This window comes from Biomphalaria glabrata, chromosome 14, assembly GCF_947242115.1.
Source record: "Biomphalaria glabrata chromosome 14, xgBioGlab47.1, whole genome shotgun sequence".
Lineage (NCBI taxonomy): Eukaryota > Metazoa > Mollusca > Gastropoda > Planorbidae > Biomphalaria > Biomphalaria glabrata.
Genome location: NC_074724.1, coordinates 21,062,911 through 21,083,956, shown reverse-complemented (window position 1 = coordinate 21,083,956; position 21,046 = coordinate 21,062,911). Strand labels below are relative to the sequence as shown.

The 21,046-nt window shown below is 38.1% G+C and overlaps 1 protein-coding gene across 1 annotated transcript in view; it reads left to right on the top strand.

Moving 5' to 3' along the window:
- The window catches only part of LOC106063926 (uncharacterized), a 71,767-nt gene that overhangs the window by 36,868 nt on the left and 13,853 nt on the right, over positions 1-21,046 (top strand). Inside the window, exons 10-11 of the mRNA XM_056011439.1 lie at positions 5,812-5,935; positions 17,261-17,419. Of these exons, the coding sequence (XP_055867414.1) occupies positions 5,812-5,935; positions 17,261-17,419 (283 nt within the window). The remainder of the gene's footprint in view (positions 1-5,811; positions 5,936-17,260; positions 17,420-21,046) is intronic.

Below are 21,046 nucleotides of genomic sequence, written 5' to 3'. Positions count from 1 at the left end.
GATTTGTGTGTCTGGTATGTGGTCGGACCAACGCACCTTATGGATACTCATTAGACAACGTAGGTGGAAGGAGTTTAGCTTTTTGGTGTGACGGGAATATAGGGTCCAGGACTCTGATGCATATAGGAGTGACGGGAGAAATACAGCACTGTAGACTTTCAGTTTTGTGGATATGCTGAGTCCTCTTTGTTGCCACACTTGTTCTTGAAGTCTGCCAAAAGCAGCACTGGCACGAGCAACACGGAAGTCAACCTCATCATCTAGGTTGGCGTTTGCTGATATGGTGCTTCCCAGATAGACACACTTTCTGACGTTTGCTAATTACTGTCCATCTATGAGAGTGTCTGGCTCTGTTATTGATTTATTTGGAGGAGGTTGGTGCAGCACTTCTGTCTTTTTCACATTGATGGTGAGGCCAGAATTTTTGCATGCATTAGCGAAGAGGGACAGGCTCTTTTGAAGGTCTTCTTCGTTTGCAGCATTAAGGACGCAGTCATCTGCGAATAGCAGGTCTCTGATGCAGTCGTAGATTACCTTGGTTCTTGCTTTGAGTCTCTGAGCATGGAATACACATGCATCGGTCACTAGCGGATCCAGAACTTTAGAGTGGGAGGGGGCGTTTTTTTTCCAAACCCTAACCCTAACGCCCAGTAAACCCTAACCCTATGCATAAACGTGCGTACATCACACACATACACACACAATATATATATATATATATATATATATATATATATATATATATATATATATATATATATATATATATATATATATATATATATATATATTTATTTATTTATTTATTTATTTATATATATATATATATGTATATATTTATATATATATATATATATATATAGGTATATATTTATATATGAGAAAAAAAAAGCAGCATTTCTCAACCTTCGGCAAAAAACAAAACAACTGGGGCAGCGCTATAAGGTTCTCTAGTGGGGTTCGGGGCAAAGCCCCGGCGACAAAAGCGTTTCCTTGCTTTTTTCACTGCAGAAACCTATTCTCCTGACATATACAGCTCATTATTCATCAGTGGGGTTTGGGATGAAGCCCCCACGCCAATAGCGTTTCCTTGCTTTTTTCACTGCAGAAACGCATTCTCCTGAATATCTGCAGCTCATTATTCATCAGTGGGGTTCTGATGCCAAGAACGTTTTCTTGCATACTTCACAGAAGAAACGGTTTCTCCTGACCTAAAACTCATTATTCATACTATTAAAAATGGACCTTTTGAATAATGTTGTACTTGAAAAATATTCTAATATGAATTTATAGGCCCATAATACATTGTAAATAAAACCGATTTGTTCCTTGAAAAGATATGATACCCACAAATTTAGATTTTGGCATTGAGGATCGACGCCGAAAAAAAAAATTATTCGATAAACAATATTCAATAAAATGTAAGTATAAATTTTGAGTTATAGTCCCAAAAATATTAAACTAGAAAAAATATCAGATTGAGTAAAGGTTGGGAAAAGACGACTATGAAAAGATTATTTGGGTTTAGAACTCATCTCAATCATGACTCTAATACTGAAAAATTTCGTTTGAATTCTTTCTTAAAATAACTATGATAAATTCATGTGAAAGTACATAAACTCTGTCTGGAAAGGGGAGGGGTGGTAGAAAGAAGACGATTAATCCTCGCTCCTTTTTATAATTTCTGCTAAAGATTGCATTTGGCATTAAAGAACGGGGTTGGGGCGACTCAATATAAGAATTTAATTTATAGTATATATAAATTATATTAGTGACAGATTTTTTTTTAATTTTGTAATTTCTTACTATAATACAAAAAGAAAACGTATTGGATTTGTACGATAGGGGGGGGGTTGCGATTGCATGTATCGCCCCTCCCACCTGCTACAACCCTTTTTCATTTAAGTTTACTAATGATAAAATTTGAGATTAGATTGTGGTACGACATAATATACAACGGTTTCACATATCAATACGTAGTTTATATTATATAGATATTCAACTAATTTTGTTCACAAACTATGATTCTCCATAAAAATAGGACCGCCCCCCCAATCTGATGTCTAGAGTGGGTGGGAAGGGCAGGACATGCAATCGCCCTCCCCCCAACCCCACCGAATCGGCCAAGATACCAGAAAGGGATTGACATAATATAAAATTTATATATTAATTGAATTAATTTTGTTCACAAACAATGATTTCTCCATAAAAGTAGGACCGCCCTTCGCCCTCCCCCCACTCAAAGGGTTTAGGTGGGAAGGACAGTAGAGGTATTCGCCCCCCCCCATCGGCAAACAGGGAACGACATAATATAAAGATCTGTTAAAATATGAATCATACGTTTTAATCATATAGATATTTAATTGATTCTGTTAGCAAGCTGTGATTTCTACAAATAAATTGGACCGCCCCCCCCCCACTTGAAAGTGTATGGGGGGGAGGGCGGGATTGATACCATCGCCCCCTCCCGACCCCACCGAATCGGCCAACATACTAGAAGGGGGGGGGGGCGAAATAATCTAAAAATAGGTTGAAATATAAATAATTAGTATATATTATTTACATAAGTAATAAATTCGTATACAAATTGTGTGAATTCTATACTAAAATTCGTCCCTACCGCCCTCCCTTCCCGGATCCGCCAGTGGCATCGGTGCGATATCGTATGCCAACTCAGATGCTTTCTGTGCGAAAGGCATCTTTCAGCATGGCGGTGAACATTATGCTGAAAAGTGTTGGAGCCAGCACACAGCCCTGCTTCACGCCATTTGAGACAGGAGCTTGGAGTAGTCTCCGTTTGTCTTGCACTCTTGCTTGCATGTTATCATAGAATTGGCGCACCATTGTTATGAATTGATCCGGGCAGCCGAATTTGGACATGATTTGCCAAAGGCCTTCGCGACTGACATGTATATATATATATATATATAGTGTCAACGTTAACTGTGTGTTGACGAAGTATTATAATATTACACATGAGACTGGTTACTATCAAGTTACTGTCAAGAATGTCCTAGAATGCTGGGTTCGTGCTTTCTGGAGTCACACTTGACACGTGACAAACATAGATATTACTGAGTGACTTAACGCCACTTTAGCAGACTAAATATAAAGTTTATTTAATGACAATAATAATACCGCACTTCTTGGCAGTGACATAATCCAATAAGAAACAAAGTCACATCCACATAACAGCGGGTATCAAATAGATCCAACATGTTGAATTCTCCAAAATAGACATCAAGTAACGTCCGCATCACAGCGGGTAACAAATACTTCAATAATAATAGTACAGAATAATAACTACTAGAAATACATGTCTCAAGTGACCGCTGGCTTCGACTGCCCAAAAGATACTTCTTAACTCAAAATTACTACTTGACTCTCTAAGTCACTACTGTCCGTACCGGACCAAAAGATACTACTGACTAAATAAATATATATAAATATAAATAAATAAAATAAAAATATATATATCATGGGCGTAGACGGGGGGGGGGGGTTGGGGTTCAAACCTCCCCCGAAATGAAATCCCCCCCCCTTGGGGGATCGGAATTTAGTGAATGATTTTTTGCTTTGATTTTGTTTATTTTAGGTGAGATTTTAATACTAAACCATCACTTGCCCCAGCACAACCAAAGGTGTTTTGAGTTTAAAAACCCCTACCAGGGGTTAAGAGTTTAAAACCCCCAACTAGGGGTTTTGATTTTAAACCCCCTACTTGGGGTTTTTGCAGTTAACCCCCCCTCTTCTATAAATGAAACAAAACAAAACAAAAATGCAAACGAAAATCCCTTAATTCCAAGAGCAGTTAACGGAGATTTTGATTTTAAAACCCCCTCCAAAATTTACGATAAACCCCCTCTTCAATATAAAAAAAAGTTAATTACGCACTCAAAATGTTATGAGCGTAGCTAAATGGGTTTTGACTTAGTTTTTAGTTTAAACCCCACTTTATCGGGGTTTGAAGGTAAAAAATACCTCTTTAATAATAAAAACAAAGCAAATTATACACTCAAAATGTTTTGAGTGTAGTCAAAGGGGTTTTGAGTTTAAACTCCCCTCTAGTTGAGTTTGAAGCTAAAAAGTACCTCTTCAATATAAGTAAAAGCAAATTACTCACACTAAAATCTATGAACGCAGCCAAAGGTGGTTTGAGTTTAAACCCCCCGCCAGGGGGTTTGAGGCTAAAAAATACATCTTCAGTGTAAGAAAAAAAGCAAATTCCGCACTCAAAATGCTATGAGCGTTGCCAAAAGGGGTTTTGAGTTTAAACCCCCATTCAGAGGGGTTTAATGCTAAAAATACCTCTTCAATATAAAAAAAAGCAAATTACACACTAAAATTATTTGAGCGTAGCCAATCCAATCGGGAGTTTTGAGTTTAAACCCCTCTTCTACAGATGGCGTTTGTTTAAAGTTTAAAACCCCTCCAGATGGTTTTGAGTTTAAGATCCCCCTACAGAGCATTTTGAGGTGGAAAACCCCCAAAAGATGATTTTGACGATAAAACTTCCCTTTTCGATATAAAATGTAAAGCAAACTACAGTCACTTAATTCCAAGAGCGTATTCAAGAGTGGTTACACATTTTTACCAGTGGCAGGGCTCCCTTAATAAACTGCAGTGAATAGTCATCTGCCAAAATTGAAAAACACTAAATGTGGCTCAACAAAGATGGCTAAGACAGATTTTAGGAGTCAGTTATAGAGATCGGATTTAAATCAAGGAAATCCTATGCCGAACTGGGAGTCGACCCTTTAGTAAGATTGTGAGAGAGCGACGCATGAGGTTTCGGGACATGTTCTCCGACAAAATGAATTACGCATAATAAGAAATGGGATGATATCCTTGTACAACTTGGCGCAACACATTCATGGAGGTCCTCAGAGCAGGTGAGAAGAGGCTCACAGGGAAGTCACTAATTCCAGGAAGAACATAGGATACAATAAATGTCTTCCGAAAGAATGAAGAGTCAGAATGCAATAAAGATTAATTATGTACACACACACACACACATTTTACATATATATTTTTTTCACTGGGGGGGGGCAAAAGAAAAATTCCCTCCCCCCCCCCCGACAAAATCCTGGCTACGCCCATGTTTGCTGTACATTACTTGCCTTGTGATTAAAGGATGCAAAAAAAAAGATAAAACTAGCCAAAGGTGCTATGTATATAGAATTCAAAAACTGAAAGCGTGCTTGTGTGTGTAATGGGAGTGAATGCCGAAAAGCAACATAGGGTATATTTTATGTTGAATTGAGAAGCCAAAGAAAAGACAAGCCAAAGAAAAGACAGAGGTTTTACGTAGGAAAAGCTTTTTGTTTGTCATGGGGTGGCGCTATAAAGCGGGCTTTTCCACATTAGATCAAAGGTGTACGTCGCACTGGCGGATTATGGCCAATACAGGGGGGTGGGCGGTAGGGTCAATTGCCCCCCCCCCCATCCGGCCGACGAATTTTACTATAGAAATCACACAATTTGTATACGAATTTATTACTTATGCTAATAAAATATACTAATTATATATATTTCAACCTATTTTTAGATTATTTCGCCCCTTTCTCTAGTATGTTGGCCGATTTGGTGGGGTGGGGAGGGGGCGATGGCATTGAAGAGTATCATTGATGCTCGAATTTCTGGACTAATGTTCAAATCTTAAAATAATTGGATCAGAGGCATTTTGGAATATTCAAAGAAGAGTGTGATTAATGAAGAAACTAATTCAACGGGCGTAACAGGTGTGCAATGCTAAGAAGTTTTTGTTTCAAAAATATTACATTTTAATCTTGTTATTTCTGTTTGTTTCAGCTCCAATTTATTATCTATTTTTCATAAGAGTAAAAACGATGCCTCAAGTCTTAGATTACAAGCTAATCTTGATGGTAGCTATTTGTTTGCTGATCAAAATTTCGCTACATTTTTACAAACAAAGGTAATGGCTGGTATTCTTTTTATCTTTTAGAACTGACTTAAATCTCGGGCATTATGACTGTAAATAATTATTTTGTTCCATCACCGATTAAATTACTGAAAAAATCTCTTAAACCATCTTACAGATCCCCATACAATTTGTACATAAGTTCCTTTTACCTCCTAGACGCTTACTAAGAACGGTCTTTTGACAGTCTGATGACTGCTATTCGCGAAAAATCAAAACCAATATAATAATATTTTAGACCATTCTTAGTTCTTATTCAACGTCTACTTTTTTTCTTTTCTGAAAGCGAATAAAACTGATTTTGTAAATCGCTTATGCAAACAGTTTTTTTCATAGTAATACATCACTTTTACAACTATTCACTATTAATAGTAACAAACTAGTAGGGGAAGTGACTATTTATCATATTTTTAGCACATTTATGCAAATGGTTTTTAGATTTTTGTAAATTTTTTTTTTACATTTGTACTGCTAACTTATGTAAGTTCTGTCACACTAACATTTACACAAAAAAATGTTTACTTTTTTTTAAAGAGAAGAAATTCTGTTTAGTATACATATAAGTTGGACATAATTTAAAACAACAATTAATAAGTAGATTTTCATATTATCGCGTAAACTGCAGAACTATAAAGAACCGAACTGAAGAAAAAATAATTACGGAACAACATATGAGTGTTCACAAGGTTTAAGTAATAAAATTAAATGTAAAATAAATTAGAAGAGCAAACAGACACTCGTTAACATTGATTTGTTTTTCACAAAACCATCCGGAACAATCTATTATAGATAATTAAAACTATAGAGATGTTACGGAAGGAACATTAAAGATTAAATCAGATTTTCTATTGCTTTTAGTGTTGTTGATTTTAATCTAAACGTGACGAACAGACCGACAACAGACAAAAAGTACAAAATAAGCGACTTTAATCCTGATGGGGCACTAAACAAAAAATAAATAAAATCTGATTATTTAAAAAATTTTAAGGAATTGGTTTAGCACCATATCACGCCACGGCGTTACGCTACTGCACGAAAGTCGCTGCATAAAAAGTCCATTTTAAAAGATGTGCGTGATATTTACATACAAAGTGCATTCTTAGCCTTTATAAACAAACATAAACATAAAACATAAATGTTTTTATTTTTTTATTTTAGCAGCTAGTTGACTAGAAAAAACACCTTTAACAAATATTTATATTTGTTGTGAACATTTCTTGTATATTTTATTCGACATCATGGGCGTAGCCAGGGGGGGGGGTTGAACCCCCCCCCCCCCCGAAATGAAATTAAGTGACTGATTTTCGCTTTCATTTTGTTTATTTTAGGTGCGATTTTAATACTAAATCATCACTTACCACAGCGCAGCCGAGGGGGTTTTGAGTTAAAAACCCTCTACCAGGGGGTTTTGAGATTTTAAAAACCCCTATCAGGGGGTTTTGAGATACAAATCCCTCTACCAGGGGGTTTAAGTTTAAAACCCCTACCAGGGGCTTTGAGTTTAAAACCCCCTACAGGGGGTTTTGAGTTTTAAACCCCCTACCAGAGGTTTTTGCAGTAAAATCACCATCTTCTATAAAACAAAACAAAAAAATGTAAAAAACAATCCCCAAATTCCAACAGCACAATTAAGGAAGATTTTGATTTTAAAACCCCCTCCAGAATTTACGATAAACCCTCTCTTCAATATAAAAAAAAGCAAATTACACACTCAAAATGAGCATAGCCAAAGGGTTTTTAGTTTACCCCCCCCCCTCCAGTTGGGGTTTGAAGCTAAAAAGCACCTATTCAATATAAAAAAAAAGTAAATTACACACTATCAAATCTATGAGCGTAACCAAAAGGGTTTTGAGTTTAAAACCCCCTGCCAGCGGGGTTTGAAAGTGAAAACTACCTCTTCAATATTAAAAAAAAAAGCAAATTACGCACTCAAAATGCTATGAGCGTAGCCAAAGAAGGTTTTGAGTTTAAATCCCCCTCCTCCAGATGGCTTTTTCTTTAAAGTTTAAAACCCCTCCAGATGGTTTTAAGTTTAAAATTCCCCTACAGAGCGTTTAGAGTTGAAAACCTCTCTCTTCAATATTATTTTAAAGCAAACTACAGTCACCAAATTCTATGATCGTAGCTAAATGGGGTTTTGAATTTTAAAAAAAAAAAAAAACCTCCAGAGATTTTTAGTTTAAAACCCCTCAGATGATTTTGACAAAAAATCTTTCCTTTTCGATATAAAATCTAAAGCAAAATACTGGCATGTAATTCCAAGAGCGTAGTCAAGAAAGGTTGCAAATTTCTACCAGTGGCTTGAGCTCCATTAATAAAGTGTGAATAGTCTTCTGCTAAAATTGAAAAACACTAAATGTGGCTAAACAAAGATGGCTAAGACAGATTTTAGTAGTCAGTTATAGAGATCGGGTCTAAATCAAAGAAATCATATGCCGAACTGGGAGTCGAACCCTTAGTAAGGTTGTGACAGAGCGTCGCATGAGGTTTTGCGGGACTTGTTCTCCGACAAAATGAATTACGCAAAATAAGAGTTGCGGAAACAGCTTGCCGGAAAATGCGCCGAACGGCGCGAGAGGGTCTCAGTCAGTAAGAATAGCACATTAGGTTTTTGAAATAAAACTTTTTAATAGCAAGATAATGCACTGTAGATACCTCAGAATATGTATTTTGTTGGCTTTCAGTACCAGAAATAGTGCTCGGCGGCGGAGATTCGCCCCGCGCTGGGGGAGCGCTGCGAGCTCCCCCAGATCCCCTTGCTAGCAAGGGCGGGGAGTCTACAAGTTTTCCACTAATTCCAGGAAGAATCTATTCTAGGGCATAATAAACGTTTTCCGAAAGGGTCAGAATGTAATAAAGATTAATTATGTACATATATATATATATATATATATATATATATATATATATATATATATATATATATATATATAATTTTTTCCGCGGGGGGGGGGGAGAGGGCGGGGGGACATCCCCCCAAACCCCCTCCCCTCCGAAAAAAAATCCTGGCTACGCCCATGTTCGACATAGTGATACTTAAAATACACAAAAGACTGTGGTTCTTTGTTAACATATTCATACATTGCCTCCCTTACATTTACGTAATTGTTTTAGAATTGGTGTATTTTTATGAAAAAATCGCTTGCATAATTAATTTTATAAATTAAACGGTTTGCTTTTAGAAAACCAAAAGTAGCCGTTGCACCTAAACTTTTCAAGCCGCATCGCATGGTGAAATAATATTTTTCATTTCTCCTCTAGTTTTCGAGATCTGAGTGTGACAGACGGACAGACGGACATTTTGCACAAACCTATTTGTGGCTTTTCCGCCTTACGCGGCCGCTAATAGCATTAATAAGATAGATCTATAGTCTTTTTCGTTGAGACAGATTGAGAGACAGAGCAAAGAATTTTACTTTGTATCATTTTAAAAAAAACGACTAATCCTATAATAGCATCGAAAAGATAAATCTAGATCTATTGTTACTTCGCTACATTCAAAAAAGGGTTAGATAAACGATTACAATAAATAAAACCAAATTGATATACTGGACGTTGGTATTCTATTTGGGGCGAGTGGGGGTGATAAGTGAAAGTGCTACTAAATTAACGGGCCCGTGCGTATACGACCTATGTGTCGGTTTTGCATTATGAAGCGGATCTCTCCAAACTGAGTCAAAATCTATGTCGGAGAAGTTATGATGCGAAAGTTGAAATAAAATGGGGGTTCCGGAAAGCGAAATAGAAAGAGGGAGACAGAAAAGGAGAGAGAGACCGAGCTGTAAAATCTCATTGTAACAGATACACTGATTCACGGACTAAAATTGATAATCTGGCAATAAAATCATTAGAGTTTAAGTTTGATATAATCTTTCTCACATGTAAATTATGAGTGAGTCAAGTATGAATGTACATTTTTTTTATAGTTACAATGTTTTGTTTGGTGTAATGCACAAATTGTAAGACAAAATTTCCTCACGGACAATAAAGATTATTATTATTACTATTATGTAGTCAATCTCTGGCGCTGCCAGGGCAATGTTTCGCTAAAGAGAAACAAAATTCATCGTAGTCCCTTTAACAGTTTCCACTGAGGAATTTTCTGGTGATGTGGCAGGTCTGCAGCAGTACCGCCCTCTGACAGGCAACGAGGATGTTCCTAGGAATGTTAAGGGTCTTGAAGATGTCTGTGAGGTCAGTTGTTATTATCCCCTCGGTTGATGGGGAATATTGTTATATTGAACAATTTCCAAGCCTAAGTTCCCATATTTTCTTTGTCTTTCTCAGTTTTTCTTAAATTATGAGACAGTGGTACCGCGACGTCGATAATGGTAGCGTTTTTTTCTTTTTTATCAACGAACAGAAGATTGCGATTGAAATCTACCGTTTTGTCGGTCAGAATAGGCCTATCCCAGTGCAGCAGATTCAGTACACTTGAGAAACTCTTGTGGCGAGTATGTATAATAAGGAGGATTGTCCTTACCGATCAAATAGTGCGTCAAAGCCAAGTGTTGGTGTATTAACTTGGTTATGGCGACCTAGGTAGGCTGATTCTGATAGGGCTGGACATTCTGCCATAACCTGTTCATAATGTGTTTAATCGACTCGCCCACATTTCCACATTTTCGGCATTTGTCGACAACATTGAGTTTCAGGATATTCTTCTCGTAATTTTTTGTCCTGATTACTCTGTCCTGTATTGCTGTAACAAAGCCTTCTGTTTCAGGGTAGAGATGACCTGCTTTGAGTCATGTTAAGGAAGCAGCCTTGTCGATGTTGTCCCCATGTAATAAAGCCTGGTATTTTCCGTGGAGTTTTTTTCTTCCCATTGGCGAATCTCATGCCCTACGTCGTCCAAACCGACATTGACATTAGCATTGTGTAGGTTTAGAGGGGTTGCTTCGGAGTCATATTTGCGTAGAAAGGAAACTAATTGATTGCTGGAGGTGAGCAGTTTTGATCGTATTTTTAAAACTTGCATCTTGCACAATTTGAAAATGTTCTTCAATCCACGACCCCCATCCTTCCTGGGCAGGTATAAACTTATGGTGGAGGACTTGGGGTGTAGGTATCGAAATTCGGTTAGTAATTTTCTAGTGAGTCTATCAATGTCATGTAGGTCGGCGTCAGTCCATTTGATCACACCGAATGTATAAAGGAGCACCGGGACGGCGCAGCTGTTTATTGCAGTGATGAGATTACTGCCAGACAGTTTGGTGTTGAGGATTTTATTAACTTTTTGCTTATATTTGCCAAGAAAGTCCTCTTTTTAATTTCTTATGGTTTATCTTGGCTTTCTGGTTTATTCCAAGATATTTATGAAGAGAGGCGGAGTTCAATTCCTCGATGCCTTCAAATGCAATGTTGGTGTTCGTTGCTTTGCCCTTTTTAATGCTTATGATGCCACACTTATCCAGGCCAAAAGACAGACAGATATCGTCACTAAAGCATTTTACCGTTTTGATTAAGGTGTGTAATTTTTGCTCGGTTTCTGCATATAGCTTTAGATCATCCATGTATTATAAGTGGGACACATATTTTGTACATTTAGTGTCAACCCTAAAACCGTTCGTTGAGTCTTGGAGTAATGTAGATAGAGGATTAATCGCTAGGCAGAACCAGAGTGGAGATAGTGAATCACCCTGGTATATACCTCTTCTTATGTGCACAGAACCTTTTTTATCACGATTAAGGTACAGATATATCTTCCACTTATTCATACAGACTTTCAATGGTTGTTTTATTCTTGAGTTGATTCTAAGAATATCCAGGGTTTTTAATAGCCAATCATGCGGAACTGAATCGAAAGCTTTTTTGTAGTCGATGTAGCACATGTGTAAATTTCTCTTTCTTCTATTAGCTTGGTGCAATATAATACCATCTATAGTTAGCTGTAATTTACAGCCCATCGACTCTTCAATGCAACCTTGTTGTTCCTCAGCTAGTAGCTTATGGGCAGAGCAAAATGTATTCATTTTACTTTTTAAAAGTTAAGTTAATAGTTTATACACAACTGACAGACAATTGATAGGGCGATAGTTTGATGGTTGATTCGGATCACCTTTTTTTTGGGGAGGAGAGATGTTCTCCCTTCAGTGAGTTCTAACAGCATTGAAGACGGTTCTGATATTAACTCGTCAAAACCTGATGTTAGTGCACTGGCGGATCCAGAACTTTGGAGTGGGGGGGGCGATTTTTTTTCCAAACCCTAACCCTAACGCCCAGTAAACCCTAACCCTATGCATAAACGTGCGTACAGCATATATATATATATATATATATATTCGATATATGAGAATAAAATAAGACTGTTTCTCAATCTTCGGCGAAAAAAAAACAGAAAAAAAAACAGTCTTTCTCTTGCAAGCTTGGGGGTCTGGGAGAGCACTTTAAGCTTCTTCACTGGGGTTCGGGGCCAATCCCCGACGCCAAAAGCGTTTTCTTGCATTATTCACGGCTGAAACGCATTCTCCTGACATGTACAGCTCATTACCTATTAGTGGTGTACGGGGCGAAGCCCCGACGTCCAAAAGCGTTTTCTTGCATTTTTCTCTGCAGAAACGCATTCTTCTGACATCTACAGCTCATTATTTATCAGTGGGGTTCGGGGCGAATCCCCGACGCCAAAAGCGTTTTCTTGCATTATTCACGGCTGAAACGCATTCTCCTGACATGTACAGCTCATTACCTATTAGTGGTGTTCGGGGCGAAGCCCCGACGCCCAAAAGCGTTTTCTTGCATTTTTCTCTGCAGAAACGCATTCTTCTGACATCTACAGCTCATTATTTATCAGTGGGATTCGGGGCCAATCCCCGACGCCAAAAGCGTTTTCTTGCATTATTCACGGCTGAAACGCATTCTCCTGACATGTACAGCTCATTACCTATTAGTGGTGTTCGGGGCGAAGCCCCGACGCCCAAAAGCGTTTTCTTGCATTTTTCTCTGCAGAAACGCATTCTTCTGACATCTACAGCTTATTATTTATCAGTGGGGTTCGGGGCGAAGCCCCGACGCCAAAAGCGTTTTCTTGCATTATTCACGTCTGAAACGCATTCTCCTGACATGTACAGCTCATTACCTATTAGTGGTGTTCGGGGCGAAGCCACGACGCTAAAAGCGTTTTCTGGCATTCTTCACTGCAGTAACGCATTCTCCTGACCTACAGCTCATTATTCATTCTATTATAAAGTGCCTTTTGAATAATGAGAAAAATATTCTAATATGAATTTATAGTCCCTTAATACATTGCAAATAAAACCGATTTGTTCTTTGAAAAGATTAGATACCCCACATATTTAGATTAAGGCCTTGAGGATCGCCGCCGAAAAAAAAATATTCGATTAATAAAATTCAAGCATAAATTGTGAGTTATAGTCCTAAATTTATTTAACTAAAAAAATATGAGATAGAGTAAAGGTTGGAAAAAGTCGACTAGGAAATGATTATCTGGCTTTTGAACTCATCTCAACCGTGACTGTTATATTGAAAAATTTCGTTTGAATTATAACTTTTCCAAAAAATAGTTATGATAAATTCATGTGAAATTACACAAACTCTGTCTGGAAAGGGGAAGGGCGGTAAAATGAAAACGATTAATCCTCGCTCCTTTTTATAATTTCTGCTAATGATTGCATTTTGCATTAAAGAATAGGGGTTGGGCGACTCGATATAAGAATTTACTTTATAGCATATATAAATTATATTAGTGACAGATTTTTTTTATTTTGTAATTTCTTACTATAATACAAAAAGAAAAGGTATTGATTTGTCCGATGGGGGGAAGGGGATTGCATGTATCGCACTTCCACCTGTTTATATTATATAGATATTCGACTAATTTTGTTCACATACTATGATTTCTCCATAAAAGTAGGACCGCCCCCCCCCCCACTCAAAGGGTTTAGATGGGAAGGGTGGTGGAGGTATTCGCTCTTCCCCTTCCAATCGGCCAACAGGTGAACGAAATTATATAAAGACCGGTTAAAATACCAATAACAAGTTTTAAACATATAGATATTTAATTGATTCTGTTAGCAAGCTGTGATTTCTACAAATAAATAAGACCGCCCCCCCCACTCGAAAGTTTATGGTGGAGGGGGGGGCGGATTGATGCCATCGCCCCCTCCCGACCCTACCAAATCGGCCAAAATACTAGAAAGGGGGGGGCGAAATAATCTAAAAATAGGTTGAAATATAAATAATTAGTATATATTATTAACATAAGTAATAAATTCGCATACAAATTGTGTGAATTCGATACTATAATTCGTCCGCCCCCCCCCCCCCGACCCTACCAAATCGGCCAAAATACTAGAAAGGGGGGGGGCGAAATAATCTAAAAATAGGTTGAAATATAAATAATTAGTATATATTATTAACATAAGTAATAAATTCGCATACAAATTGTGTGAATTCGATACTATAATTCGTCCGCCCCCCCCTTCGGGTCGGCCGAGTGGGGGGGGGGCGATCGCCCCTACCGCCCCCCCCCCCCTGGATCCGCCAGTGTGTTAGTGGTACATGTATGGCTCAATGGCTGTACGTTTTTTCAGCCAAAATTTGTGTATATTGTCCGGCCCAGGAGCAGTCCATTTGTGAGTTTTTGATACAGATGCTGAGACTTCCTCAGCTGTGAAATCCTCATTAGGCATTTCTGGTATTAGGTTGTTTTTAGTTCGGATTTCCTCGATCCAGTCAGCCTGCACATTGTAATGTAGCGGGTCGGACCAAAGCGCCGCCCATTTGTCGGTAAAGGAGCCGTGTTTAGTGCTATCAATGTTTTGAATTTTGTCAGCACCATTATCAGCTAATTTACGGAAGAACTGTTTTCTCTTGTGCTGAAAAAGAGCATTATGCTCCTTCCTTTTGGTGGTTTCGTTGTAGCGCTTTAACCTAGCTCCCTTTAGTTTAGCTTTCTGTCTCAGAGTATCTTTCAAACATAAGAGTCGTGCGTGGCTATCACAGTCCGTCAATTTGATTCCAGTTGTTCTTAGTATTGTCTTCATTTTGTTAAGTATTTTCGCGGAATGGTTGTTTCCCAGATATTGTCCAATTGTATCCATTTGGCTCCTCAGTTGATTAATATTGTCTTCAAGGCGCCTTTTCCATGCTGGTTGTTTTAGTCTCTAATTGATTGGACTAAGTTCAAAGGTCTTTTGTCCAGAGAGCTCCGTGACAGCCAGAGCAGCGCAGTATGTAGCGAGGTGTATCTCAAACACATTTCTTGGTGTTTTAAAATAGTTGGCTAAAACTGTATTTATTTCATCAATAAAATGTTTGTTTGTAAAATGTTTTACATGTTTCGGATGTTCCTTCAGAGTTGAAGATAGTTTACTTCCTAGTCCAAACTTCCCGCAGGACGACGGGGGATGGGAGCGGGCAGGGTTTGAACCCTCGACCGTCGATAAATCCGAACGACAGTCCAGCGCGCAAACCGCACGACCAGGCAGCCATATAAGTTATTGACTCTTTCTTGACGTTTAGCTTAGGGATACGAGGTCTAGAGTTAAGATTGGTGTTTTATAACAGTCCATAAGAGTAGAAAAATTTGAGTAGCTCATTGCTTATTGCCGATGTTGGGTCATTCTCTTGTTGGTTGGATGTTATACTAATGTATTATTATTATTATTATTATTATTATTATTATTATTATTAAAAAGGTATTTTAGGTTTATCATTAAATGTCACCCATGAATTAAAAGAAAAGATAAATAAAAGAAGGGGTTGTTCCGGACATAAAAACAAAATAAAGCCTTTAAACAAACAACGGGCTTAGATGGTGTGTACTGCTTGTAAAGTTAAAGACATTAAAATACATTTCTGGCCCGGATATAAAATTATATCGTTGATTTTTATCGTAAATATTTTAGATGTATATGTCTATCTTTCCATTTTAGCGCCCCCCGAAAGGCGATTAGACGCTCTAAGTTTTGTGTGGTCTGTGTACGTCCTATTTAGATCTCGTAAACTAGAAAAATATTGAACATCCGAAATCATTCTATTTTATATCTTTAAATGTTCTGATGCAACAGCTATTTCTTTTCTTTTAAATCAACTATGCATAGCTGTTTAAAAATACACAATTTTTACAATTAATAGAAAAAAACACGGGATACTATTTAGTAAGGGTGATGACTTTTTTCCATATTCTTAACTTATTTATGAGAAAACATCTATTTAGTATGCATATAAGTGAAATGTAATTTAAAACAATAATAAATAAGTAGTTCTCCATATTAAAAGCGAGGCTGTAGGTGACAACATATTCAACCAATGACAATTAAGGGAAAAGTTATATTTTTTTATGCTTTGAATGTGAGATTAAAGTTCCCCTTTCAGACCTTGCGATCCATAAGGCAGACGATGTCATCTGTTTCTGTGCCCTACGGTTAACGAGGGTGTCATGTGGCCAGCACAACTAACAACCGCCTTTACTTTTCCCCAACTAATGTCAAGTACCCATTAGAGCTGGGTGGACTCAGAGGCGCCCGAAAATCTCGAAATAAAAAATCTCAGTCTTCACCAGGATTCAAACCCCGGACCGGAAGCTAAGGGCTTTTCCGCTCAGCCATCAATAAGATAATTATTCAATAACATCTGCTAGGCCAGGTTCACATTAACTTTACCTTCACCGATCCCTTGGTCTGTTGGACCGTTGGGGAACCACACAAGATCTGTCCTTTGCCATTAATAGAATTTCATTCACTGGCAGGCCTGTCCATTCTTTAATGTTGTCTTCCCATCGCTTTCTCTGTCTTCCTCTTCATCTTCTTCCTAGTACTGTTCCCTGAAGGAAGGTTTTTGCGAGTCCTGAAGAGCTTGTAATGTGGCCATCGAGTTAGAGTTTACGTTTTTTGACAGTGGTTAGCAGGTCCAATTGCTGTATTAATCATGTTTCTAAAGCATGTTTCTAATCTCTTCGTTCGTGATGTGGTCTTTGTACGTGACATCTAGGATTTAACTATATCTTCATAAATATCAGTTCATTGAATACATACGAAATTAACAATTTAATAATAATACCATTAATAAATCTCCGTATCCGGTGGCTAACGTCGTTAGTCGAACTATCAATATAATATCGGTAACACTTTCGACACGAGTACGTCTCTTCTTTTATTATCGACGTAGACAGGGTTGTAATTGTTGATTATTGTAGTTCGTAGTTTCTGATGCTCTTTCTGAAAATATTGAAACCTGCCTTTTTGCCTGCCTAGGTGGACCACTTCAGGGACCGTTTTTGAGTTTAAGTTTCCACACAAACTGTCTTTGTAATCTTGTTTATTTCTTACTATTATTATTTAATATTTTCTTTTTCAGGTTACACGATCTGTAAACAGTGATTACACAATGGACACGCTAATACCTATAGATTATCTTGGATCTGAATACTACACAATACCTCCACTTTTTCGTCTTTTAGTAACTAACAAATATAGTATCAAAGTTGTATCTGCATTTGAATGGACCCGGGTGGAAGTAATTATTTTATTTTACTCACTTTTATAAGAGAGTGACCCGTCAGATAAGTCTCTCAGCTAAATTAGTTGTATTTGAATAGTGACAGAGACGTTGCAAGGGTTGGTGTCATCATCTGAGAATATCTAAAGGTGTCATCCCACCCCAAGACATCTTAAAAGAAAAAAAAAACTTTCACCCAAAAATGCTATCATTAGTTTGTGTTTATCATCCCCCGAAAGAGATAAAGACCCCCTTAGTTTTATATTGTCTTTCTGTTCCACTGTCTTGTGTAAATATAAAAAACAAGAATACTTTCTTTAAACGAGAAAAACGTTTAAAAAATACAAGTTTTAGACAGGCAATTTAACTTAAAATATTATAAAATATTTAAAAAATAATTAAAAAGAATGTTTAGTTCAAGCCTGGTATCAAACGAATTATTTTGACACCGTCAGCTACTTGAACGATGTACCAGTGGACAATGTAAACTTGTAATATTATTTGTTGGTACTTTCATTATATGGACCTCTAGATCTAGAACTATATCTAGACTTCTGATTTAGAACTCTTAAGATCTAGTCTTTCCATATTAGAAAGACTAGATCTTAAGAGTTCTAAATCAGAAGTCTAGATTCTAATAATATGGAAAGACAAAGGCTTAGCCCTCGGCACCAAAATCCTTGGTCATGGCCAAGTTTTTATATGCTTGTGAGTCTTGGACGCTAACTGCAGAGCCAGAGAGGAGGATCCTAGCAATGGAATTGAGCTGCTACAGAAGGATCATAGGTATCACATTCAAAGACCGCATCACCAGGGATTAGAAACAGGGTTACTGAAGCGATTGGACCCCATGATGACCTGCTAACTATCGTAAAAATATGCAAGCTAAAAATCTACGGCCATATTACAAGATCTTCGGGGCTCGCAAAGAAACTTTCTTCAGGGAACAGTACCAGGAAAAAGAAGAGGCAGCCAGAGAAAGTGATGGGAGGACAACATAAAAGAATGGACGGCCAGCAAATTACACACTTAAAATGCTATGAGCATAGCCAAAGGGTTTTTTAGTTTAAACCCCCGCATTTTTCCAATCAAAATGCTATGAGCGTAGCCAAGCCTATCGGGTGTTTTGAGTTTAAATTTCCCTTCAGATGGGTTTGATGCTGAAAAATACCTCTTCAATAAAAAAAGCAAATTATACACTACAATTTTTTGAGCATAGCTAAGCCAATGGGGGGTTTTGAGTTTCAACCCCTCTCCTCCAGATGGCTTTTTTAAAAGTTTAAAACCCCCTCAAGATAGTTTTAACTTTAAAATCCCCCTACAGGGCGTTTTAAGGTTGTAAGCATCTCTCTTCAATATTATTTCTAAAGCAAACTACAGTCACCAAATTCTATGACCGTAGCTAAATGTGGTTTTGAATTTTTTTTTTTTAATCCAGATATATTTTAGTTTTAAACCCCCTAAAAATGATTTTGACGATAAAACTTCCCTATTCGATATAACATCTAAAGCAAAATAGTCACCTAATTCCAAGATCGTAGTCAAGAGAAGTTACACATGTCTACCAGTGGCTAGGCTCCATTAATAAAGTGCAATGAAATTGAAAAGCACTTATAATGGCTCTACAAAGATGGCTAATCTAGATTCAATCAATAATATATTTACGTAAAAATATAAGCAAAGCTTAGCTAACATTTCAATAAACTTAATTAAGCAAGCAACTTTCAATTTAATAAACAACTTAGTTATCGGTACACTAAGGTAGTAAGGCTGAATATGCAATAGTTTTTTTTTATTGAAAATTCCAATGGTAGTCCGTTAAATATAGACTTACATTAGGAAATTCTCGAACGCGATAGTCCTTTCAAATTTAGAGCTTTTCGTCCCGAAAAGAAACAGTGCAGTGGAGGTTTTTACAGTTCATGTAGAGGTCTATCGGTGGGAGCCACAGATGGAAGGATTAATGTTTCCCACGAAGCCATCTGCACAGTTTTCCGCGGCCATCGCTTTCTTTCCCTCCAGTTGGCCAGTCTACGCTTGAGACGATATCGTGGTCGCTGCTTTGACTTCATGACGAAAGTCTCTGATGCCAGCCAGCTGACACGGGGGAATAAGTGGAGGTCAGGGTTGCCAGCCACTTAACACAAATCAAGGTTCTGTCGATGACTGTAGTTCCCAGCCAAAACCAGTGACTCATTTGGGCGCATCCATTGCCTTTCGAGACAAAAGGAGCCATATACATTAGGAAATTCTCGAACGCGATAGTCCTTTCAAATTTAGAGCTTTTCGTCCCGAAAAGAAACAGTGCAGTGGAGGTTTTTACAGTTCATCGGAACAAGGAATGGTCCCCCAGGAATTGAAAGACTCCAAAATTGTTACAATTTATAAAAATAAAGGCGACCGCTCTGATTGTAACAATTACAGAGGCATCTCACTGCTTAGCATAGTCGGAAAGGCTTTTGCTAGAGTATTACTAAAGCGATTACAGATCCTGGCATATCGTGTTTATCCAGAGTCGCAGTGTGGCTTTAGGGCAGGTAGATCTACAACAGATATGATTTTCTCTCTTCGGCAGCTACAGGAGAAGAGCAGCAACAAAAGCAGCCCCTCTTCATAGCATTTATTGATTTGACCAAGGCCTTTGACCTTGTTAGCAGAAGCGGTCTGTTTGCTGTACTAGAGAGAATCGGCTGCCCAAATAAGTTAAGAAAACTAGTGTCAGCTTTTCACGAAAATATGCAGGGCACCGTTCAGTTTGAAAGTTCTTCCTCCAGGCCATTCTCCATTAAGAGCGGTGCCAAACAAGGATGTGTACTGGCCCCTACACTATTTGGCATCTTCTTCTCAGTCGTACTATCCAGTGCTTTTAAATCCCTGGAAGACGGAATATACATCCATAGCAGATCCGATGGAAGGCTCTTTAACCTGGCACGTCTTAAAGCCAAAACGAAAAGGCGTCGTATCTTGATAAGGGAGCTGCTGTTTGCCGATGACGCGGCACTCGTATCTCACTCACAAGAAGGTCTACAGAAGCTAGTGAACGCCTTAGCAGCTGCTTGTCAAGAGTTTAGCCTTACTATAAGTCTCTCCAAGACCGAAATCCTGGCACAAGACGTCGCAGAAATACCTATAATACAAATTGGGAACCACACCCTTTCAGTGGTGCAGGAATTTACCTACTTGGGTTCAACAATTGTCAGTAACCTAGACTTAGACATCGAGCTGACAAAAAGGATAGGAAAAGCTACCACAGCATTGGCAAAACTCTCCAAGCGCGTCTGGGAAAATGGTAAATTGACCACAGCGACCAAAATCCTAGTCTACAACGCCTGTGTTGTGAGCACTCTCCTTTATGGCAGTGAGAGCTGGTCAACATACATGTACCAAGAGCACAGATTGAATAGTTTCCACTTGCGCTGCCTGAGACGCATAATGGGCATCTCTTGGAGGGACCATGTCTCCAATCAGGAAGTTTTAAGATTGGCCAATATGAACAGCATGTATGTTCTCCTGACACAAAGATTACGCTGGCTCGGACATGTCACCCGCATGCCAGATGGCCGAATCCCGAAAGATATCTTATATGCTGAGCTTGTGGAAGGAGTCAGACCCAAGGGCCGCCCAAGACTAACATATAGAGATGTC